We start from the raw sequence: 24,495 nt of genomic DNA, 5'->3' as shown, positions 1-24,495 counted from the left end.
CTGCACCTCCTCTGTATTAGTTTGCTAGGGCTGTCATAACAAAGTACCACAGACTGGATGGCTTAGACAGCAGAAATATATTGTCACAGAAATGTAGCCTTCTTCTGGAGGTTAGAAGTCCGAGATCAAGGTGGTATCAGTGTTGGTTCCTCCTGAGGCTGTGAGATAGAACCTGACTGTGCCTGTCACCCAGCTTCTGGTGGTTGCTGGCAATGCTCGGGGTTCCTTGGCTCATGGATGCATCACTCTGACCTCTGCTTTCATCTTCACATGGTGATATGGCTTGGCCATGTCCCCACCCAAATTCCATCTTGAATTGTAGTTTCCATAATCCCCATGTGTTGTGGGAAGGACCCAGTGGGAGGTAATTTAATTATGGGAGTGGCTATTCTTGTGACAGTGAGTGAGTTCTCACGAGATCTGATGGTTTTATAAGGGGCATTCCCCGCTTTTGCTCAGCACCTTCTCCTTCTACTGCCCTGTGAAGAGGGACATGTTTGCTTCCCCTTCCACCCTGAGGCCTCCCCAGCCATGCTTAACTGTGAGTCAATTAAACCTCTTTCCTTGATAAAGTACCCAGTTTAGGGCATGTATTTATTAGCAGCATGAGAATGGACTAATATACATGGTGTCACCCTGTGTGCTTGTCCATCTGGCTTCAAGTTCCTCCTTTTTATAAAGACACCAGTCAAAATAGGAGTAGGGCCCACCCAAATGACCTCATTTTAACTTGACTACCTCTGTAAAGACCCTATTTCCAGATAAGCTCACATTCTGAGATACCGGGGGTAGGCCTCCACATCTTAGAGGGAGAGGGACACAATGCAACCCATAACACTCCATTCCCATTCCCATTCTCTCAATGTCATGCAGCCATCCTGTGACCACCACCTCATTTCTTCCCAACATCTTCCCAACTTATTCCCACTAGTACTCTACCTCCAAAATTCCTTTGATCCCACTGGGACCTACAATCTACTGTCCCTACTCCCGCATGCCTCCCTCTTTTACTGTTCCTTTTTCCCTTTTTATCCAATTTAAAGACCACAGTCACACTTGCAATCCCAGCTACTCAGGAGGCTGAGGCAGGAGGATTCCTTGAGCCCAGGAATTTGAGGCTGCAGTGAGCTGTGATCTCTCCACTGCACATCAGCCTGGGTGATGGAGCAAGACACTGACTCCAAAAAAAAAAAAAAAATAGAATCACTCCCCTGCATACATCTTCAATTTCCTTGCTTCTTTCCCTCTCCTTTGTTGTACTCAATTAGTAAATGGCAGCCCTGGCTAATTCACCTCACTGCATGGGAAGCATGGGCTGGAGAAGAAAACCAACACATTCATGTTAACCAGTCTCCCTTTAAATTCCTAATTACATAAGGTGGACCCTTCATGCTGCCTGCTAATCCTACTACATTTCCCAGTCCATTCACTCTTTTGAGCTCCTAGATGACTACTCATACGTTCTCCTGTCTTCTCAAGCCTCCAACATCTTCTCCTGCCATCTTTCTCAGCTGATGATCTTGAATATTTCCTTGAGAAAATAAAAGCACCCAGGAGAGAGCTCCTATAGTTAGACACCATCACATATACCCAACTACCTGCTTCTGAGCCTTCCTCCTTCCTGTACCTATGAATGCTATTTAAAGCCACTTATGCACTGGAGCTCGATAATTCCCTCTTCTCTTTCGTGAGTCATCAGATTTTCTTTCTTTCTTCCTTTCTTTCCTTCCCTTCCTTCCCTTCTTTCTTCCCTTTCCTTCCCTTCCCCTTCCTTCCTTCCTTCCTTCCTTCCTTCCTTCCTCTTTCCTTCCTTCTTTCTTTCTCTTTCTTCTTTCTTTCTTTCCTTCTTTTCAGATGGAGTCTCACTCTGTCGCCAGGCTGGAGTGCAGTGACATGATCTCCGCTCACTGCAACCTCCATCTCCCAGGTTCAAGTGGTTCTCCTGCCTCAGCCTCCGGAGTAGCTGGGACTACAGGCATGTGCCACCACGCCCAGCTAATTTTTATATTTTTAGTAGAGACGGGTTTCACCATGTTGGCCAGGCTGGTCTCAATCTCTTGCCTTGTGATCTGCCTGCCTTGGCCTCCCAAAGTGCTGGGATTACAAGCGTGAGCCACTGCACCCGGCTGCAGATTTTCTCCAGTTTATCGTTCCAATAAGTATAAGAATATGCTGTAATTTCTTTATTTTTTTTTTAATTTTTAGAGATGGGGGGTCTCACTATGCAGCCCAGGTTGAACTTGACTCCTGGGCTCAAGCAATCCTCCCGTCTCAGCCTCCCAACTAGCTAGGACTACAGGCATATGCCACTGGGCCTGTCTGGCTAACTTTTCCTATGTTTAAGAAACCCCCCCCCTTAGAGCCTGGGAGCAACAACACTCCAACAGCAATGAACATACCAGCTTCCAAATCTTTATTTCTAAATATTCCCCACGAAAATAAAACAGGGCTCTTTGGAAAAATGCTTGATTCCAGTACTGGGTTGGGGAAAATCCAAGATGAATCTGGAGCATGTTATGGCAGAAAGTAAGTACGTCCTTGAAGAATGATGCAGATTTGTCAAAAAGACACAGAAGCCAGTTTGAAGGGGCTCCCACTGGCCAAATCATGGACAGTTTGAGCATTTGAGATATAAACCACTGAATAAAATAAGAAACCATAATTCTATACTGACTTAAATGAACACATAAAAAGTTAAATAAAAATTAAATATTTACATAGTTTCAGAGTACCTACCTACAACGTAATTATTCATTACAAAGGGAAATAGTAAATGTGTGATGGAGAAACCTAGCACACAGCAAGTAACGAAAATGAGCATTTTTAGTAATGAGACAAATCAATATCAGTATCTGTAATCTTCCAAAATTTCAAAGTCCTGTAAGTTAGGAAAGACTGAGGAATTGTTCCAGATTGAAGGAGACTGAATAAACATGACAACTGAATGCAATGTGTGACTTTAAACTGGCTAGAAAGGATATTATTCTGACAATGGGTGAAAGTTGTCTGTGGTCTGAAGAGTAGATAAGCTTTTTTTATCAATATTAATTTCTGATTTTGATGGTGGTATGTATGGTATTGGGGAAGATAAGAAAGTGTCCTTGTTTGTAGTAAACAAACCTGAAGTGTTTGGGGTGATAAAACATCATGTTAGCAACCTACTCTTAAATAGTTTAGGTGAAAGACCGGGACGCCTATAATGCCAGCTACTCAAGAGGTGGTGGTGGGTGCCTATAATGCCAGCTACTCAAGAGGCTGAGGCAGGAGAATCACTTGAACCCAGGAGGCGGAGGTTGCAGTGAGCCGAGATCGCACCACTGCACTCCAGCCTGGGTGACAGAGTGAGACTCTGTTAAAAAAAACAAAACAAAACAAAAAAAAGATAGTTTAAGAGAGGAAAAAAAACTTTGTACTGTATTTGAAACATTTGTGTATGAAATAGTTCCAAAAATAAAAACTTTAAAATGTTAAAAGTCTAATTTCTTGACCCCCATCTCCTCTCCCACTCTCTTCTACCCTACTTACTTGTCCCCAAAGAAGGCATCTAGGCTGGGCACAGTGGCTCACACCTGTAATCCAAGCATTTTGGGAGGCTGAGGTGGGTGGATCACCTGAGGTCAGGAGTTCAAGACCAGCCTGGCCAACATGGTGAAACCCCGTCTCTACTAAAAATACAAAAATTAGCCAGGTGTGGTGGCACATGCCTGTAATCCCAGCTATTCAGGAGGCTGAGGTACGACAATTGCTTGAACTCAGGAGACAGAGGTTGCAGTGAGCTGAGATCGTGCCACTGCACTCCAGCCTGGGCGACAGAGCGAGACACCATCTCAAAAAAAAAAAAAAAAAAAGATGGCGTCTAGGGAAAACGAGATCACGATGGCCTCGAACTTTGAACTCTTAAACTCAAGAGATTCTCCCACCTCAGCTTCCTGAGTAGCTGGTGGGGGACTTATAGGCATGTGCCTTTTTCTACCCTATATCTTAAAATAATTTTCTGTTTCTTAAATTATCGGTTTTTATTTTTTTAGAGACAGGGTCTCGCTTTGTTGCCCAGGCTGGAGAGTGCAGTGGTGCGATCATAGCTCACTGCTGCCTCCAATTCCTGGGCTCAATGATCCTCCCTCCTCAGCCTCCTGAGTAGCAGGGACTATAGGGATGTGCCACAATGCTAAAAAAGAACTGTCTATACTCCAATTCTTCCTTTCCCATTTGCTCTTGACCCACTCAAAACAGCTTTCACTTCCATCACTGTTCCTGTTAAGGTCACCAGTGACCTCTGTGCTGCTAAATCCAAAAGGCAATTTTCTTTTTTTTTTTTCTTTGAGACAGGGTCTCACTCTGTCATCCATCCAGGAATGAAGTGGCACAATCGTAGCTCCCTGCAGCCTCGACCTCCTGGGCTCAAGTGATCATTCTGCCTCAGCCTCACAAAGCACTAAAACTAAAAGGTGCGTGCCACCATGCCTGGCTCAAAATGCAATTTTCAATCCTCTTTTTGCCAGACACATCAGCAGAAGTGACAGCTGATTACTTAATCCTTCTTGAAACATTTTCTTCACTTACATGCCAAGACCCCACATTCTCCTAGGACCACCCTGCAGCCTCCTTTGCCATTTCCTCCTCGTTTCCTCTGACCTCTAAAGAATGGAGTATGCTAGGGGTCAGGACCCAGACTTTTCCTCTTCTCACTTCTTTGGTGATCTCATCCAGTCCTCTGGCTTTAAATAACATCCACATGCTGATGACTTACTAATTTATGCCTCCAGCCAGGCCTCTTTTCTAAACTCTGGACTTCTATAACCCAACTGCTTACTCCACATTTTCCCTTGGATGTTATCCAACAGGCATCTCAAATTTAACATGGCCAACACTTAACTCCTGACCTTCCTTCCCTCCCCGACATCTGCTCTAGCCAGTCTTCCCCATATCAGTGAATGGCACCCTTCCATTTGCTCCAAAACTCTTAGAGTTATCCTTGACTCTTCTTTCCTCACATCAATTATGTTAGCAAATCCTGTCATCCTGACTGTCTCCGCTTGGTCCAGGTCACCAGCATCTCTCGCTGGGGTTCCTGAAGAGGCCTCCTTACCGGCTCCTGCTTCTGTGCCAGCCCTCTACAGTCTCTTCTCATCACTCTGCACTGCTTCCCCATTTCGCTTTGAGTGAAAGCCAAAGCAGTCCCGACGCTGACGCAAAACCCCACGAGATCTCTTCTACCAAATTGGCTAACAGGAAGTTTGATACAATCAATGATATGGAAGAAGTGGGGAGACAGTTCAACTTGTATGTTGCTTGTGGGAGTGTAACTTATGAATGTCTATTAAAAAACAAAGTTAAGGCCAGGGCGGTGGCTCATGCCTCTAATCCCAACACTTTGGGAGGCCAAGGCGAGTGAATCACTTGAGCCCAGGAGTTCAAGACCAGCCTGGGCAACATAGCAAAACCCGTCTCTACAAAAAATACAAAAGTTAACTGGGTGTGGTGGTGCATGCCTAGGTCCCAGCTACTGGGGAGGCTGAGGTGGGATGACCAATTGAACCTGGGAGGTGGAGGTTGCAGTGAGCTGAGATGGCGCCACTCCATGCAAGCCTGGGTGACAGTGAGACACTGTCTCAAAAAACAAAAACCTAAGCATACTCTATGACTCAGCAATTCCATTTATAGAAATTTATTTATTTATTTTGGAGACAGGCTCTTACCCTGTTCCTCAGGCTGGAGTGCAGTGGTGGGAAAATAGCTTGCTGTAGCCTCAAACTTCTGGGGTCAAGGGATCCTCCTGCCTCAGCCTCCCAAGTAGCTAAGACTACAAGCATGTGCCACCACATCTGGCCAATTTTTGTAGGTTTTGTAGAGATGGGGTCTCACTATGTTGCCCAGGCTGGTCTCAAACTCCTGGCCTCAGGCAATTCTCTCTGCCTCGGCCTTTCAAAGTGCTAAAATTACTGGCATGAGCTACTATACCTGGAGAATATAGGAATTTATCTTATGGAAATATACAAGTGGCCAAAGACACATATGGCATGTTCACTGCAGTGTTGTCATGACAAAACAAATAAATAAAGTATGTCTATACGATGAAGTATGACGTACAAAAGTGGAGATTCATGGGTTTTGGAAAAATCTCCAAGATATATTATTGAATGCTAAAGGGAAGATCAGTAACTACAGGATAATCTCATTGTCTAATAAAAGGTAAACATAAATATGCTTGTGTATATGTGGATTTTAAAAACATCTGAAAGGGGCCAGGAACAGTGGCTCATGCCTGTAACCCCAGCACTTTGGGAGGCTGCGACTGGCAGATCACATAAGGCCAGGAGTTTGAGACCAGCCTGGGCAACATGGCAAAACCCCGTCTCTACTAAAAATACAAAAATTAGCTGGGTGTGGTGGTGCATGTCTGTAATACCAGCTACTCAGGAGGCTGAGGCATGAGAATCACTTGAACCTGGGAGGCAGAGGTTGCACTGAGCCGAGATCCCGCCACTGCACTCCAGCCTGGGCGACACAGCGAGACTGTCTCAAAAATAAATAAATAAATAAAAATAAATGAGAACATCTGGAAGGATAACCAATTAACTCAGGTTGCCTGTGGAATGAAACTGAGGGCACAGTATGAAGGGGATTTTTCCTTTTTTCTGTTTGTTATTAAATTATTTTTAATTTTTAGAAACAAGGTCTTGCTTTGTTGCCCAGGCTGAAATGTAGTCGGATGCTAATAGCTCACTACAGCCTCAAATTCCTGGGTTCATGCAATCATCCCACCTTAGCTTCCCAAGCAGGTAGGACTACAGGCTCACACCACCATGCCCAGCTAATTTTTTACTTATTTTTTGAGGCAGGGTCTCACTCTGTCACCCAAGATGACTGCAGTGACATGATCATCACTCACTGCAGGCTCCAATCACTCAGGCTCAAGCCATCCTCCCACCTCAGCCTCTCAAGTAGCTGGGACTACAGGTGTGCACCAACATGCCTGGGTAATTTTTCATTTTTTTTTTTTTTTGAAACAGAGTCTTGCTTTGTTGCCCAGGCTGGAGTGCAGTGGTGCAATCTCGGCTCACCGCAACCTCCGCCTCCTGGGTTCAAGCGATTCTCTCCCAAGTAGCTGGGATTACAGGCATGCGCCACCACGCCCAGCTGATTTTTGTATTTGTAGCAGAGATGGGGTTTCACCATGTTGGCCAGGCTGATCTCAAACTCCTGACCTTAAGTGATCTGCCTGCCTTGGCCTCTCAAAGTGCTTGGGATTACAGGTGTGAGCCACAGTCCCGGCCTAATTTTTTATTTTTTTGTAGAGACACGGTCTCACTATGTAGCCCAGGCTGGTCTCAAACTCCTGGGTGCAAGTGATCTTCCTCCGCTGGCTTCCCAAAGTGCTGGGATTACAGGTGTGAGCCACAGTGCCCAGCCCCTTTTTTTCCTTGTATAACATTCAATTTCTTTTCCTTTTCTTTTTTTTTTTTTTTTTTTTGAGATGGAATCCCGCTCTGTTGCCCAGGCTGGAATGCAGTGGTGTGATCTCGGCTCACTGCAATCTCTGCTTCCAGGTTCAAGCGATTCTCCAGCCTCAGCCTCCTGAGTAGCTAGGATACAAGCACATGCCAACACACCCGGCTAATTTTTTTTTATTATTATTTTTTTATTTTTAGTAGAGACGGGGTTTCACCATGTTGGTCAGGGTGGTCTCAAACTCCTGACCTCGTGATCCGCTCACCTTGGCCTCCCAAAGTGCTGGGATTACAGGAGTGAGCCACCGCGCCTGGCCTAATTTCTTTTCAATTTTTTTCTTTTCCTTTCTTTTTTTTTTTTTTTTTTTTTGAGATGGAGTCTCGCTCTGTTTGCCAGGCTGGAGTGCAGTGGCATGATCTCGGCTCACCATAACCTCCGTCTCCCGGGTTCAAGAGATTCTCCTGCCTCAGCCTCCCAAGTAGCTGGGACTACAGGTATGTGTAAGCACGCCCGGCTAATTTTTGTATTTTTAGTAGAGACGGGGTTTCACTGTGTTGGCTAGGATGGTCTTGATCTCCTGACCTCGTGACCCACCCACCTGGGCCTCCCAAAGTGCTGGGATTACAGGTGTGAGCCACAGTGCCCAGCCTCTTCGATTTTTTTTTTTTTTTTTTTTTTTTTTTTTTTTTTTGAGACGGAGTCTTGCTCTGTCACCCAGGCTGGAGTGCAGTGGTGCGGTCTTGGCTCACTGTCAGCTCTGCCTCCCGAGTTCACGCCATTCTCCTGCCTCAGCCTCCCGAGTAGCTCGGATTACAGGTGCCCGCCACCACGCTCAGCTAACTTTTTGTATTTTTAGTAGAGACGGGGTTTCACTATATTAGCCAGGATGGTCTCGATCTCCTGACCTCGTGATCCGCCTGCCTCAGCCTCCCAAAGTGCTGGAATTAAAGGCGTGAGCCACAGCACTGGCCTCTTTTCAATTTTTGACACTTTATAATTGTATGTACTTATGGGGTACAATGTGATGTTTCTGCATACATGGATACATTGTGTAGTGATCAAATCAGGGTATTTAGGACAGCCATCTCATTATGAATTTATCATTTTTTTTGTGGTGAGAACATTCAAAACCCTTCTATTTTGTAATAATATACCATATCTTCTTGTTAACCATTGTCACCCTATGTGCAATAGAACACCAGAACTTACTCCTCCTACCTAGTTTTGCACCTCCAAACAACCTCTTCTCAACCTCCTCTCCTTCACTGGCTCCGCAGCCTCTGGTAACCACTGATCTGCTCTATACTTCCGTAAGATTGGCTTTTTCTTTTTCTTAAGATTCCACGTATCAGTGAGATCATGTGGTATTTGTCTTTTTGTGTCCGACTCATTTCACTTAACGTAATGTTCAGGTTCATATAATTTGTTTCAAATGACAGGATATCATTCTTTTTCATTGCCGAATAGTATTCCACCGTGTAGATATACTACATTTTATCCATTCATCCATTGCTGGTATTTAGGTTGACTTCAATTCTTGGCTATTGTGAACAGTGCTGAAATAAACATGGGAGTACAGATATCTACATTTACCCACTGGTGGGATTGCTGGATCATATAGTAGCTCTACTTTTAATTTTTTGAGGAACCTCCACAGTTTTCCTTAATAGAGGTACTAATTTGCATTCCCACCAACAGTGTGTAAAGGTTCTATTTTCTCTACATCCTCACCAACACTTGTTTTCTTTTGTCTTTTTGATAAGAGCTATTCTAACTAGAGTGAGATGGTATTTCATTGCGGTTTTGATTTGCATTTCCCTGATAATTAGTTATAACATTCAATTTCAATTCCTTTTTCTAAAAACCATGAACATAATACTTTTTTTTTTTTTTTTTTTAGACAGAGTTTTGCTTTTGTTACCCAGGCTGGAGGGCAATGGTACAATCTTGGCTCACTGCAACCTCCGCCTCCCAAGTTCAAGTGATTCTCCTGCCTCAGCCTCCCGAATAGCTGGGATTCCAGGCATGTGCCATCACGCCTGGCTAATTCTGTATTTTTTAGTAGAGATGGGGTTTCTCCATGTTGGTCAGGCTGGTTTCGAACTCCTGACCTCAGGTGATCCACCCACCTCGGCCTCCTAAATTGCTGGGATTACATGCGTGAGCCATTGTGCCTGGGGAACATATAACTCTATAATTTCTATTCCTTTAACAATTAAAAACCTTTTAAGGGGCCAGGCACGGTGGTTCACGCCTGTAATCCCAGCACTTTGGGAGGCTGAGGTAGGCAGATCACAAGGTCAGGAGATTGAGACCATTCTGGCTAAGATGGTGAAACTCCACCTCTGCTAAAAATACAAAAAATTAGCCCGGTGTGGTGGCGGGAGCCTGTAGTCCCAGCTACTCAGGAGGCTGAGGCAGGAGAATGGCGTGAACCCAGGAGGCGGAGCTTGCAGTGAGCCGAGATCGCGCCACTGCACTCCAGCCTGGGCGACAGAGTGAGACTCCGTCTCAAAAAAAGAAAAGTTAAAAAATTTTTTTTCCCAAGACTATAGAAATGCTCACCTGTATTAACTTCAAATTCATGTTGCCTTAAATAACTTATTTATATGCTTGAACTAACTCACACAGGATTACAGAATGAGGGTATATATCTAGAGTTTGCTGCAGAGAATAATTGTTTCTCTTTAAAAATTTTTTTTTTTTGAGACGGAGTCTCTCTCTGTCATCCAGGCTGGAGTGCAGTGGCGCGATCCTGGCTCACTGCAACCTCCGCCTCCCGGGTTCAAGTGATTCTCCTGCCTCAGCCTCCAGAGTAGCTGGGACTACAGGCGCGTGCCACCACGCCCGGCTAGTTTTTTGTATTTTTAGTAGAGACAGGGTTTCACTGTGTTAGCCAGGATGGTATCGATCTCCTGACCTCATGATCCGCCCACCTCAGCCTCCCAAAGTGCTGGGATTACAGGCGTGAGCCACTGCGCAAGGCCTTAAAACTTTTTCTGATAAAGAAAACAAAACAGGTTGGATGCAGTGGCTCACACCTGTAATCCCAGAACTTGGAGAGGCCAGGGTGGGAGGATCTCTTGAGGCCAGGAGTTTGAGACCAGCCTGGGCAACATAGTGAGACCCCATCTCTAAAAAAAAAAAATTTTTTTTTAAAGAAAACAAAGCACACTATTTGTAGAAAATCTAGAAAAGGGTAAAGAAGGGGAAAAAAAAACCACTGGCTACCCAGAGAACACTTGAGTTAACATTTTTGCGACAGTTCCTGCAAAAGGCAAAGTGCCCGGTGAAGTTCAACCTGAAGCCTTGTCATACCTTTTGCTAATGCCTTGATGCCATTTGGGGGGATGGGGGAGGTGGCCTGGCAGTTTTGTCTTCCTTTGTTTGGAAAATCCAGCAGAATGGGTCTTGCACATTGGAAAGACAAACATTCACCTATTATTCTTGGAGAAAACAGTGAATTTACCTGAATTCTGCAGGAAGATGTTACAAACTGAGATATGAAGTGTTCTGCCTTAGTAAGGATCAAATGGTCTTTCAGCCAAACCTTTCTTCGAAGTGCAAGAAATTGATTCCCATGAGTGTCTTTAAACTCAACTGCATTTCCTCCTCCACAGAATCATTTTAGATAAAATACTGGGTCTGTGTGGAGGGCACACAATTATGTGGGCCGTGGGGTGGCTCATCTGGGTCCAGGGTCTCTTAGCAGAATGCTGGGGGATTTAGGAAGTTTCCCACCATGGAACAGTTGGTAGGCAAGGGCTGCCTCCAGGCGTCATGTGTGACTGATGCCACCTGCCCTGCCCTGGTCAGTCAGCCCACATTGCCCTGGAAACCAAGGTGACACCTTGCATTTGCAAACACCAGAGAATAGAGCCTGGCGGCAGATGGATCAGACCCTGGTGGTAAGAATGCGGATGGACCCTCTGGTCTCAGCTTGAAAGAGGTGGAGTCCTGCATCAAACCTACTATGCCAAACTCCTTCCCCAAAAGGAAACAGGAGGAATATCCTGCAGGCAAACAATTCTGTTCTAACTAGGAAATGACGTAATCTACCAAGTTCAAGCAGAGAGGAGGGCTTGAAAAACCAAGAAATAAAAAGTGAGAAGGAGGTAGACCTCTTGAAGCCCACCTGGCAAGAAGCAGAGATTTACAGCTTGGTAATATTATGCTTAAGCCCATAAAAGCAGAAAGGATAGGACAGTGGGATAGGAATCTGGAAGCAGAAGACAAGAGGTAAGAAAATGGGATACTGACTTAAAAAAACCAACCAACAAACAAAAAACCCAGACATCTGACTTGACCCTCTCTGTCTTGTTAATTTCTTCAATGATGATATTAACTAAGAAGGGGTAGGAAGAGAATTGGGGAAGGGGTAGGAAGAGGAGAATGCTGAGAAGAAAGTCTGGCTGATGGGACCAGCTCGTCTGGATTAACCTTCTAATCTTCTATAGAGGAGGAAGACCAAGGTCTGGAGAAGAGATGCAACTCTGCTCAGAGTCTGCATGTCCCACCCAGCCTGGGACACGTGGGGCCTGAGTGCATGTCCACAGCCATCTTCCCCAGCTCCCTCTCCAAGGGGCCACCCAGCCTCGTGCTATGCCCAAGCCCTGGGCCGGGAGAATCTCTCCGAGCCCAGGTACCCTTCCGGGCCTAAGCAGGCCCTACTCTCCCAAACCCTCAGTTACCTTCTGGGATGACTCCAGCCAGTTGCCCTGGTGAGGGGGCTGTGTCACAAGGGGGCCTGGGGTCCCTCAACCTGGCACCCATGCAGTGTTCCCCGACCTGGCCTGCCTGAGTCCTCCCACACAACAAGCCGAGTCAGGGGCAGGGAGGGGGCCTCCACATTTTATTAGGGATACGGCAGAAGCAGAGGCAGGAAGCAGAGCAGCCGAATTTTAAACAACAGATAAATTAACCGCAGTGCGGGGCTGGGGGCTGGTGGCTGGGCCAGGCGCTTCAATATATAAAAACAACAACAAAAAAGACGGACGAATAGACCCCAAAGGCATGGGGCAGGGGAGGGCAGCACCATCCAGACAGCAGGGAGGACCAGGGCAGAGAGAGAAGGCAACTTGTCCCCCGGCCCCCAAACTCCACCAGCACGGGGGCCTCCAAGAGGTCCTCGCGAGGGCTTCGGGGCAGAGGAGCAGCCGGGTCGGGCAGAGATGGCACGGCTGGTGGGCAGGAAGCACCACAAGATGGCTCAGCCTGAAGTAGGGGCTGGGGGCCTGCGACACAGTGGCCTTAAACCCCCAGTCCCTTCAAGGAAGAGCCTTACTCTGGGTGAGAGAAGGGACCAAGGGCGGGGTCTCTCCCTGAGCTGAGCACGGTCATCTCATCTGCAGTAGCAGTGGGTGGTGGGGTGTGCCAGGGACCCCCTTTTCACCTTCTTATCCACCTGCCTCCTTGGTCCCCTCAGGGAGGGGCCCCCGTCTCCAGGGGTTGGGCATGAAGAGAGCCGGTCAAGTCTGTGGTCCCCAACTCCAGCGGGGCCGTGGCGTGGCGCTGCCCCTCAGCCCTGACTCCCACAGGAGGAGAGCGAGTCGTAGAGAGAGTCACTGAGAGACTCCGAGGTCTCCAGCCCTGGGGGCCCCCCGCTGGCCACTCTGCCTTCCTCAGCCATGTCCGAAGTGCTGGGGGTGCGGCTACCCCCGAAAGGTGGGCCCTGGGGCGTAGGGGACGGGCGGCTGGGCTCCTGGCTTCGCTTCCGGTCCACGGGCAGGGCCTGGGAAAGGAGGGGCAGCTCGGGAGGAAGCTCCTCTCCACCTTTCAGCCCAGCCTCAGAGGCACTGAGCTCTGAGGGGCGTCTGTGCACCTGATGGGGGGCTGCTCCAGAGGGGGCCCAAGGTGGGGTATACTTCAGAGGAAACAGGCTGGAGGTACAACTGAGAACAGTCCTACAAGGTTCTGGGGAGGGACAGAAACCCTTTCCCCACGAGAGGAGTGCAAGGAGGGCAGCGGGGAGGGCCGCTCACAGGGCATCCCAGGGGTCCTCCTCCCAGAGGGTGCAGCGCTGAGACTGTGTGACACACAGGCCGTACCTCACTGGAGAAACTGGTCTCCCCACATCACTCCCTCCTGCTCCCGAGTCCTTTCCCTTTCCTCTGCTGCAATTCTCACCATGGGGGTCCTGGGCAGCCCCTCCAATTGTCGGGGTGGGCACATGAAAGGGTCCGAGGAGCTGCCGGCTGCCCTAGTATTGGGGAAGGTCCAGTTCTTGGCCAGCTGGACAGGAGGGGTGGGGCCTGGGTCTTCACAGGGATCTGTCCAGGAACAAAGGGAAGGTGGATGGAGCTGCCTGGGCAGCTCCAGGATGCCCGGGGGCATCCCACCCTCCCACCTGGACACTCACCATCAGGACAGGTCTCATGGCCCCGGTGGCCCGGAGCAGCGGGTAGCAGTGCAGGGAAGGCTGGCATGCTGGGGTGCCGCCCACTCACTAGCAGCTCCTCTATGCCTGGCACCTCCCGCTCCAGTGTGTGGGCACGGCGGGGGACTTTGGTAAGGGGTGGGGGCCGAGCTGGGGGTACCCCAGATGGGGGATCCAGCCGCGGTGGCTTGGTCTTAGGAAGATTCTTGCTGGGGGTCCCACTGCTACCATGGTCTGGGGGTGGGAAGGTCCCAATGCCACTGTCCAAGGTTCGAGTCAAGGAGCCACAGGCTGGGAAGGGGAGGGCCCGTTAAGAGTGTGAGGCTGGGCTCAGTCCCCGGCCTGCCTCCACTTCCTGCCCAGCCCAGGCTCCATCCCTACTCAGGGCCCCTCCTGGCCCAACAGGCTCATTCCACAGCACCTGTCCACCATCCCCACCTGCCCTGGGCTTGGGGAAGGGGTGTAGGTGGGGCGAGTACCCTGAGGGCAGGGAAGGATTTGTTCCTGTGTAGCTCCAGTGCCCGCCTGGTGCTTGGCACCAAGATGGCACACAGAGCCTGGCACCTGCTGCGGGGACAGGAAGAAGTAAAGTGGGAAGAAGTGGGTAGGGGGGTGGGGGCAGGCCCATCCTCAGCCCCTGACCCTGCTGACCTGTGAAGTGTGAGGTGGGCACTGGCTCGGCCAGGCTGTCCTCCGAGGGCATCTCTTCCTGCCTCCCTGGCTCGCTGCTCGGCTGTGTGGGGTACAGGAGACCTCATAGTCCACTCCTCCCCCCTCCACACCCCTCCCCATGCCTCTAGAGGGTGGGAATGTGGCTGTAAACATATGGGAGTATGAGGATTAGGGCCTTGGAGTATGGATCTGAGAGCCCCTGCAGACTGGGAAGCCCCTCTCCCCTCTCCAGTCTCCCCTTAGAGACCCATCTGGCACTCATGGTCTTGGGGAAGGGGAACCCTCTAGGGAGTAAGAGACCTGGCAGGGCCAGAGAGCCAGGCCCTCTACCCAGTCTCTGCCCCAAGAACTTACCTTTCCAGGAGGTTTTCCGCAACCCTGAAGAGGGCCCACCAGGCCATTCCGGGGCCCACAGGCTGGCCAGGGGCTCTTGGGGTCAGAAGACACCGGCTGGAAATCCCCGTACTCAGGCTTGGGCTCCCGCCAGCTCTTGGATGGCAGCTCCTTGCCATCCACCCTATGGGCAACAGCGCAGATGTAGGTGAGGGTGGTCTTGCCTGCCCAGACATTCCAGCCTTGCACCAGCCAATGGTGCTGGGCTTAGGGAGGCACTTCCTGCCATCCACCCCCGGGGAAGGGGACATGTCGCTACTGATTGCTCCCACCACCCTTCTTGACCCTGGCAACAGGCAAGGACACTAGGGAACCCCAGAGGAACAGAGGGCAGGGGAGAAGATGGGAGAACTCCCCGAAAGTTATCCAGGGTCAAGCCTAGAGACTGCTTGATGGTGATTCCAGGTAGACTGGCAGACCCGGTCACATCCTGGTCCATGAACGACACACTCCACCTGCTCTAGCTGAACTTCTGAGCACACCTGCGGTCCAAACCATGCACCCTACCTGGGGCCCAATTCCTGCAGACTTTCTGCCTCATCTGGCCCAGACAAAGCAACCCCAAGATGGGTGGATCCCTTCTTTAAACCACAACTCCTGTCGTGGCAGGTGTCAAAGGGCAAGATGGGAAGAAAACTCCCCTTGTCCCTTTCCTGAGGGAGAAGACCTTTATCAGCCCATAGTTACGCTCTATCCTGCACTTAACTATCACACGCAGGCTGCCTCATTTGGTATGGAGACCATCCAGGAAGATGTGGACTGTTAACTCTTCTCAAATGAGAAGCCAGCAATGAGGCCAAGCCCCTGATCTTTCCTCCAGGCCAAGTCACTGACCCCCCAGCTGCTTTGGTGGCCTTCTATCCCTTTTGACCTCTGGGAAGCCCCAGCTCCCAGGAAAAGCAGGCCTAGCTCCAGACGCAGGTGTGCCCACGAAGGGAAAACTGCCCCATGCCCACCAAGCACCTGTTGACTGATCCCAGGCCCTCACCTGTTTAGCAGCTGCTGCATGAAGGTGTCTGCACCTTGGTACATCCCAGCCAGCTGGCCCTGCACCTGCCCCAGCCCCGTGTTGGGCCCTGGGGCTGGGCCACCAGGCCGTCGCCGGGCCCTGCTGCTTAGGTAGGCCTTCTCCTCTTCCAGTGCCCGACGCAGGTCTTCCGCCTTGGCCATCAGCTTGGAGATGTTGAGGCTCTCGGCCTCCAGCTTCCGGGCTTCCATCTTGACTTCCCTCCGGAGTGGGGAGCCCCCGCCAGCCCCCTCCTTGTTCTTGGTGGCCTCCGTGCGGCGGTTCAGCGCTGGCAGCTTGCTCTTCTTAAGGCCGAACCAGCTGGCGATGCTGCTGGTGTTGCGGTGCTTGACCTCAGCGCCGGGGGCTCGCTCCTGGCCCTGGAGCCGCAGCACGTTCTCCTCAATGCCCTTCATCACCTTCTCCTCGATGGCTGAGTGTGGAGCCAGCCCCTCAGGGCCCTGGCTTGGGTTAGTGGGGCCAGGTACTAGGGGTGTGGACTGGGCCGTGGCACTACCACAGTCTGCCCAGGGAGGGCCCTTCCCTTTGTCAGGCTTGGGGGACTCCTTGGTGACTGGGGGAGCCCCAGGTCGAGGCACCACCTTGGTGGGTGACTTGGAAGGGAGCTTGGTGGGGCTGCTGTGAGGGCTCTTATTGGACTTGCCCAGGCTTGGGGCTGAGGTTGGCACTTTGGCAGGGGTACGGGGTACCTGGGGGCACAGGGCCCCTGCCAGCCGGCTCTTGGCCAGCTCCACTTTGGTGAGACAGCTCCTTGGTGAGACAGGCTCCAGGTCCACCCGGGCCCCCATGGAGTGAGAGGAGTAGACTCGGGCCCCGGGATCCCCCATGAGTCCAGGTTCCTGCTGCTTCAGGCTGTTCGTGCCCAAGGCCACTGCCCCCCGTATCCCCCCCTTGGCTTCTAGCTGCTCCGGTGGCCTGTGGATGGAGGGCACCATGTCTCCAGCACTCTCCCCTGACTTCCCAGGTCCCCGGGTCTTTTCGGTGCCAGGCCTGGCTGGCACCCCATTCTTCTCTGCGCCCAGGGCCCCCTCGGGGCCTGTCTTCAGCTTCCCCAGGGCCGCCAGTCTGTCCCGCAGAGGTGTGCTGCCAGGATCCCCAGGTCGCCGTCCTGACCCCTGGCTGGGCTTCTTGGATGAGTTGCCTGGGGTCCTGCGGCCAGGATGGGGAGACTCCGAGCCTGTCTTGTCCAAACTCTTCTCCTGGGGGTTCCCATAGGGGTACGATTCTAGGACGCAAGGGCTCGGGGGGACTCCAGGGCTTCTGAGGACCTCAGGGGCCTGTGGTACCTCCAGAGTTAGCTGTGGGTAGGTGGGCACCTGCAGTGGGGATGGAGGTGGCTCTGGGGAAGGCCCCCTAAAGGTGCTCCGAGAAAGGTCCAGGATGTTCTCATAGCAGGGAGACACCACTGGGCCTGGGGACAGCGTGGTGGACAAGGCTGACGGCGGGGGTCTGAGCTGTGCAGAGTCTGGGGTTGTGTAGCAGGGTGAAGGGCTGGTGGGCAGGCCTTGCGCCCCCTCTGGGGACAGCTCTCCTCCACCCAGACCCCTTCGGGCCAACAGTGGGGAGGGGCTGCCGTCTGAGCCACTGTTCCGACAGGGGATTCGCGAGTTCCGGGGCAGCTGGGGACTGAGCTGCAGGCCTCCTGGGCTGGGGCTCTTCTCCGAGGTTGGAGGCAGCTTTAGAAACTTGAGACCCCTAGCTGGAGAGGGCAGAAGGGGTCCCTGAGCTTCCCCAGGAGAAGGGGGGCCAATTTGGAGCTTGCTTTTCACCTGAGATGAGGAATGGGGGTGGCCAGGCCGAGAGCCCAGTGGGGCATCCCCAGCACCCATGAACATGCTAAGGAAGGGGAGGGGCCCCTGGCCCTCTGAGGTAGCACCGAAGCCTGGCCTGTGGGCCTCTGGGGTACCCCCACCCCAAGCTGACTTGGGGAGGCCTTTGGACTTAGACAGCTGTGGGGGCGCCTGGTCTGGGGAGGATGGCTGCCCGGGACCTGGGTGGTTCCCGTTGAGTGGGCCTGCAGCCCCGACCAGGAAGGCCTGTAGGTAAGACTCTGTGTCCTCAAGGAGCTGGCCCAGGTTCAACTGTCTGCGGGCCAGGGCACCGAGCAGGGTGTCAGGGCTGGGTGCCTCATTGGGGTCACCTGCCTCATCAGAAGACGAGGAGGAGCTGCTGCCTGGGGCACAGTTTGGGCCAGAGCTGGTGCCCTGGGCCTGAGGAGGTCCCCTGCTAGGACCCCAGGGCCGCCCAGTGCCCTCTTCCCCTCCTGGACCCCCCAAGAGGCGCTCCCAGTGCAGCAGGCCTCCCAGGTTGCCAGGGCCTAGCAGCAGGCAGGGCGCCCAGGGCGAGGGTTCAGGCTGAGGCGGGCCACACAGCTCGCCGTTGATGGGCTCTGGGGAGCCAGGCCCCTGGCCTGGAGGCCGCCAGGGGGTGGCAGGTGAGCAGAGAAGCAAGGGGTCAGTCTCTTCCAGGGCTCTCAGCACCTCCAGAATCTGGGCCTTCTTCCGAAGGAATGGGGATAGCGCATCCAGCGCTGGGGGAAGGCCGGCTGGGGGGCCTGGGCCTCCTGGCCTCAGCTGCTGCTCCCAGCATACCTTAGGGGAGAGATGATGGCATGAGGAGGAGACCACACGCAGCTGGGATCCAGTTCCCCGCCCAGGCCCTGGGCTGGCCTAACAGGGAATGCCAGGAACACAGCTGGCCTGGTTGTGTCTGTGTCCCCGAAAGGAATTCACAGCAACTGGGATATGACGGTTCCGCTTCCTCAAGGGTTGCTCAACCCTGGTTACCCCAATTCTTCTTCCTGGCACACTTGGGGTTGGGCAGGTACCCTACATCCTTTTCGTGGTTGCCCCAGCCCCTACTCCCCACAGCCATTTGGATTAGCAGGGCTGACCACCTAAAACTCTGACTTCTGTGTTTGTCCCAGGGGAGGGAGGCCTGTCCATTTCTCAGGCTCAGAAAGAACACACAGACTCCAGAAGGGAGTGTGATGTGGCCAAGTCCTAAGTCAGTCACTATAGGCAAACCCAGGCCTCCTCAGGGAACACAGCCGATGCCGCTGACCTCATCCCCAGCAGAAAGGGGTTGGGGGTGATGCCATGCCCAGCCCTTTCTCAGGTGTAGCATAGTGTGGTAGAGTGGGCAACCCATAGGCTCTGGAGTTAGCCTGTGTAGGCTCCAGTTCCAGTTCTACATATCCATAGGGCCTTCGAGTTATTTGAGCTCTAAGCTGCTTCATTGTGTCATCTGTAAAATGGGATGATTCTTACGTTAACCTCTCACTAAAGAAGACAAATGAGATCCAGGGTGTTCTACACAGTGCCTGGCATATGCAGTAAGAGCTCGGTAAGTGTTAACCACGCCTCTTAATGCATTACTAATGCATTTGCTCACAGGGCCAGTGGCTAGGATTGGGGATCTGCTTTTCTTGGCATTCGGCTGCTCACACTTCCAGCCTGGACAAACGTCTGAGCACTGGGCAACAGCCCTTCTCCGGCTATTTGCTAGGAAACATCAGTGGAGTACTGACCACAATACTTAGCCCTCCTACCTCTCTCTGCCCAGCACAGTGCCCCAGAGGCAGCGGGGCAGCCGGTCCCTCAGTGGAGCTCAGGGAGGGGGAGGCTGGTGGCTCTGATGGTGGCTGAAGTGGAGTGAGTGGGATCTGAGGAGGGAGAGGCAGAGTTAGCACAGTAGCTGTCTGACCCCAGCTCCCTACTCCCTCGCAAAGCCAGGCCTTCCCCTGAGTCTGCTCCTTCACGGAGGACTCCCAGACTCCCAGCCCCAAATGCAGCTCTTGCTGCTGCCCCACCCACCGGTAAGAGAAGCCTCAGGAGATCACAGCACAGGCAGATCTGGGGTCTCAGAGTGAGACTGGTCAGAGGGCTTTGGAGAAACATGAATGTCCCGGGCCCAGAGGGCCACAGCAAGTCTAACTCAGGGTGCCTTTCTCAGCTCCAGGCCTGCTTTACTTTTCTGTGGGGCTTCCTCTCCTCTCACAAAGAGGGTTACCACAAAGGTCTCCTCCTGTTCTGACCACCTGGGATCTGAGGATCACAGGGACAGCTGAGATAAAATGGTCTTAGATGGTCTTAGGAAAGAGATGGCAGGGAGTTAGAATATTTCCGTCTCCCCTACCTGGTCTCATGTGGAACATCTACTCTGAGGACTGAAAAGGCAGGATTTAATCATTCTCAGTCCCTGAGAATGTAATTTCCTTCTCCTGGGCATCTTGCGGCTAGATATAAGTCAGCTTTAACTCCTCCCTCTCCCTCATTCTTCACAGCCTTTAAACCCTATCTCTGCAGCGCCCCCAAGCCCCCGTGCCCCACAACCTATGGCCAGCTGCAGCAGCACCTCCAGCCCGGTTCTTCCTGCCTCTGGCTTGTACTGCTGCGCATCTCATTCAGTCTCCTTGACCTGGTTTGGTGGTCTTTCAATCTCCTGTGCACAAGACAACCTAAAGCATCTTTTTTTTCTTTTTTTTTTTTTTTTTTTTGAGACGGAGTCTTGCTCTGTCGCTCAGGCTGGAGTGCAGTGGCGCGATCTCGGCTCACTGCAAGCTCCACCTCCCGGGTTCACGCCATTCTCCTGCCTCAGCCTCTCCGAGTAGCTGGGACTACAGGCGCCCGCCACCACGCCCGGCTAATTTTTTTGTATTTTTAGTAGAGACGGGGTTTCACCGTGGTCTCGATCTCCTGACCTTGCAATCCGCCCGCCTCGGCCTCCCAAAGTGCTGGGATTACAAGCGTGAGCCACCGCGCCCGGCCCTTTTTTTTTTCTTTAAACTATAAACTCTAACAATGAGTTGAGTTTCTTTTTTTTTTTGAGACAGGGTTTTGCCTCTGTCACTCAGGCTGGAATGCAGTGGCACGACTGTAGCTCACTGCAGCCTAGATCCCCTGGCTCAAGCAATCCTCCTGCCTCAGCCTCCCAAGTAGCTAGGACTACAGGCGCGTGTCACCATGCCTGGCTAATTAAAAAAAAATTTTTTTTTTTGTACAGATGGTGTCTTGCTATGTTGCCTAGGCTGGTCTTGAACTCCTGGGCCCAAGTGATTCTCCCTCTTCAGCCTCCTAAAATGTTGGGATTATAGGCGTGAGCTACCGCGCTTGGCCTCATTTTCTTTTCTAAAGCATTTTTGTGCTCAGAAGCCTCCTATGCCTGCCCATTGCCCATGGAAACAAGTGTGAACTCCTCTGCAGGCATTCCGGGCCTGGCTGGCCAGCTCTTCCCATGCCACCGTCTCCACCTTGCTGTCACCCTCACTGTCCCTTCACACGTCCTTTGTTCCAGCCAAGCTACGTAGCTTGCTGCTCTCTGGGCTTCCCTGCCCTTGGATCTTTGCTCATGCTGTTCTTTCCACAGGGAATCCCTCCGCCCCAGTCCCCATTCCACTCTTAAAATCTCTCATCTGGCCGGGCATGGTGGCTCATGCCTGTAATCCCAGCACTTTGGGAGGCTGAGGCAGGTGCATCACCTGATGTCAGGAGTTCGAGACCAGCCTGACCAACATGGAGAAATCCCGTCTCTACTAAAAATAGAAAATTAGCTGGACGTGGTGGCGCATGCCTATAATCCCAGCTACTCGGGAGGCTGAGGCAGAAGAATTGCTTGAACCCGGGAGGCAGAGGTTGCGGTGAGCCGAGATTGTGCCATTGCACTCCAGCCTGGGCAACAAGAGTGAAACTCCATCTCAAAAAAATCTTCCATCCATCCATTAAGGCCCAGTTCCAATGTCATTTCCATCCTTCTCTGATGGCCTCCCCACACTGTCCCCTGGGTTCTTTGACGGCACTGTCACACTCTGCCTTGTGGCATGGTGTCTCTACCTCCCTGAGCTCCCAACAGTCCCAGGGTCCTGGGGTCCTGTTGGCCTGCAGAGGCCTCAGCCCTTAGACAGGGCCTTGTGATGCAGTCCAATTCCATACGTGTTGTCAAAGGCACTGCTCACAGTAAGAGCTTAATTGGCATTTGTGCAAAGGAGCTTTCACCCTAGCAAAGCACAAGCTGGGAATCACATCATAAACAGCTGCCACCGACTGACTATCTACTGTGGGCCAAGCGCGACATATCATCTCATTGAATCTTCACGTCAACTGCAATATGGGTATTTTTTCTTTTTTTTTTTTTTTTGAGACGGAGTCTCGCTCTGTCGCCCAGGCTGGAGTGCAGTGGCGCAATCTCGGCTCACTGCAAGCTCCGCCTCCCGGGTTCACGCCATTCTCCTGCCTCAGCCTCTCCGAGTAGCTGGGACTACAGGCGCCCGCCACCACGCCCGGCTAATTTTTTGTATTTTTAGTAGAGATGGGGTTTCACCGTGGTCTCGATCTCCTGACCTCGTGATCCGCCTGCCTCGGCCTCCCGAAGTGCTGGGATTACAAGCGTGAGCCACCGCGCCCGGCCGTAATATGGGTATTTTTATCCTTATCTGTAAAGAAAAAACTATAGTCTGTAAAGCTTAGTAATTTGTCCCAGGTGACACAGCTAAGAAGTAGCTAAGTTAGGGATCCAACCCAAGTTTATCCAAGGCCAAGCTTCGTGCTCTTTCCATTATGTCACGTTACCTCTGGGGAAGATAAATCTATTGGCCCAAACCCCACGAGGTTCTAGAATTCATTTAGGTAAAAAGTAAATGATTTAAGGACACTCAACCCCTCAGTCATCAGCAGTCATTGAGAAGAGTGTGCCGGGGTGGGCTGAGCTGGTGTGGTTGGGCCTCTGGGGATTCCAGGGTGAACCTGCCACAGGGACAGATCCAGGGCAAGGAGAACCGCAGAGTCGCTGCTGTGGACTCTGACCCAGCTCTGTACCAACCTGGCAAGACGGGGGCTCCAGAGTGGCCATGGTGACGAGGGGCCTCCTCTGCAAGGGCCAGGCTACCAGTGAGTGGAGGGGCTGCCTGCTCAGGGACTGGGGGCCAAGAGGTGCCTAGTTTGCCTCAGACAGACACAAACACGCACACCCCCCTCCCCCATACACACACACACACACACACACACACACACACAGAAAAGTGCTTCTCTTCTTGTCAAAGTGAGGGGAAGGGGCTGGCTAACCTCAGAAACAACCTGCTGCTCACCTCAGGCATCTGGAGCTGCTCCTGATCCTCCCACCCCCATGTCTTACCCTATCCTTGGGGGTTCCTCACAGAGTAACCTCAAGTGACACCTTAACTCAGCCCAGGAGTCACTCCCAATAGCCTCCTGCTTCTCCTGGGGAAGGCAGGTGTCAGGGCTCCCAGCAGAGACTGTCTGTGAACAGTTAGCAGAACCGAAATGTCTTTCCTGACCTCTCCGTGACTCCATACCCTAGGCTGCCTTACACCCAGCCCTACCCCTGCGCCCGGCCAAGAAGAGGCTGCGTCAGTGGCCAAATAAGCCTCCTGGAAGCTTGAAATAATTGCATCTGCAGACTCCATCCATCTCCCCACCCGAGGCAGGAGCGAATGCAAAGCTCTGTCAACAAGAAGGGATGCCCGCTGGTGGGGAGCACTGGGAGGAGGGAACAGCCAAACCCACGGGACTTGGGTAGTTTCCATACCCCCGGAATGGAAGGTGGACAGCTGATGGCCTGCTCCCCTAGGTGCACGTGAGAAGAGAGTCATGGGGCCGATGGAGCCGAGGAGGCAGGAGGCAGTGCGATGGGAGTGAAAGGAGCGCAGATGCCTACCTGAGGGAGCGAGCCTGTCGTGAGCTGGAGTTTCTGCTGAAACAGGGCACTCAGCATCTGGTTCTGCCGTTCCAGGTCAAACACCCTTTTCTTCAGCTTGATGCACTCCTCTCGCAGGTCCTGCCGCCCACCCCGGAAGGTGCAGGAAGAAGAGGAGAGGATGGTGGGAGTGTCACAGTGCTCTTCATCAGAACAGCGGCATGCACGGATCCTGTCTGGAGGCTCCAGGACCCTTCTGGGCACACCCTTCCGCTGCAACCTCCTTCTATGAGGAATCTGACCCTGCCGATGTTGGTAGCTATAGCATCTTCTGGGGATGGTAAATTCTCTAAAGTTTATCACCCCTGGTGGGAGGTAAATCCTATTCTCTTTGTTATCTTTCTCATCCCTAGAATCGACCCCCCTGCCTCTTTTTTCTTTTTTTTTTTTTGAGACGGAGTCTCACTCTGTCGCCAGGCTGGAGTGCAGTGGTGCAACCTTGGCTTGCTACAACCTCCACAACCTGGGTTCCAGCGACTCTCCTGCCTCAGCCTCCCGAGTAGCTGGGACTATAGGAGCGCATCACCACGCCCAGCTAATTTTTGTGTTTTTAGTAGAGACGGGGTTTCACCATGTTGGCCAGGATGGTCTTGATCTCTTGACCTCGTGATCTGCCCACCTCGGCCTCCCAAAGTGCTGGGATTACAGGCGTGAGCCACCGCGCCTGGCCCTCTGCCTCTTAGAAACCACACATCAAAAAAGGGCCTATATAAGACAGAGCAAGGCCTTGGAGTCAAAGTGGCCCCGATGTCAAGAAGTTATCCACCAAGTTATCCACCATACGTGAGTAAATATTCAGATGCCATTTAGGCTCACAACATCGACACTGCTTTAAGGGCTATCACAACCTGGAAAAGCCAGCTGG

At 52.0% G+C, this 24,495-nt stretch overlaps 1 protein-coding gene across 3 annotated transcripts in view; it reads right to left on the bottom strand.

Annotated features, from left to right (window-relative positions):
- Nucleotides 1-12,276: 12,276 nt before the first annotated feature.
- The window catches only part of NCKAP5L (NCK associated protein 5 like), a 38,287-nt gene continuing 26,068 nt past the window's right edge, over nt 12,277-24,495 (bottom strand). For 2 of the 3 annotated variants that reach the window (XM_030816604.1, XM_030816605.1), the window contains exons 6-13: nt 23,592-23,711; nt 19,471-19,584; nt 15,882-18,511; nt 14,855-15,017; nt 14,480-14,561; nt 13,811-14,119; nt 13,579-13,721; nt 12,277-13,183 (exon numbers count right to left, since the gene is read on the bottom strand). In XM_030816604.1, coding sequence (XP_030672464.1) covers nt 12,971-13,183; nt 13,579-13,721; nt 13,811-14,119; nt 14,480-14,561; nt 14,855-15,017; nt 15,882-18,511; nt 19,471-19,584; nt 23,592-23,711 — 3,774 coding nt within the window. In that variant the 3' untranslated portion in view covers nt 12,277-12,970. The remainder of the gene's footprint in view (nt 13,184-13,578; nt 13,722-13,810; nt 14,120-14,479; nt 14,562-14,854; nt 15,018-15,881; nt 18,512-19,470; nt 19,585-23,591; nt 23,712-24,495) is intronic. The other variant, XM_030816606.1, reaches the window with a different exon arrangement.

Source organism: Nomascus leucogenys, chromosome 8, assembly GCF_006542625.1.
Source record: "Nomascus leucogenys isolate Asia chromosome 8, Asia_NLE_v1, whole genome shotgun sequence".
Taxonomy (NCBI): domain Eukaryota; kingdom Metazoa; phylum Chordata; class Mammalia; order Primates; family Hylobatidae; genus Nomascus; species Nomascus leucogenys.
Note: the sequence above shows the minus strand (reverse complement) of the source record. Positions and strands in the feature narration are given on the sequence as shown.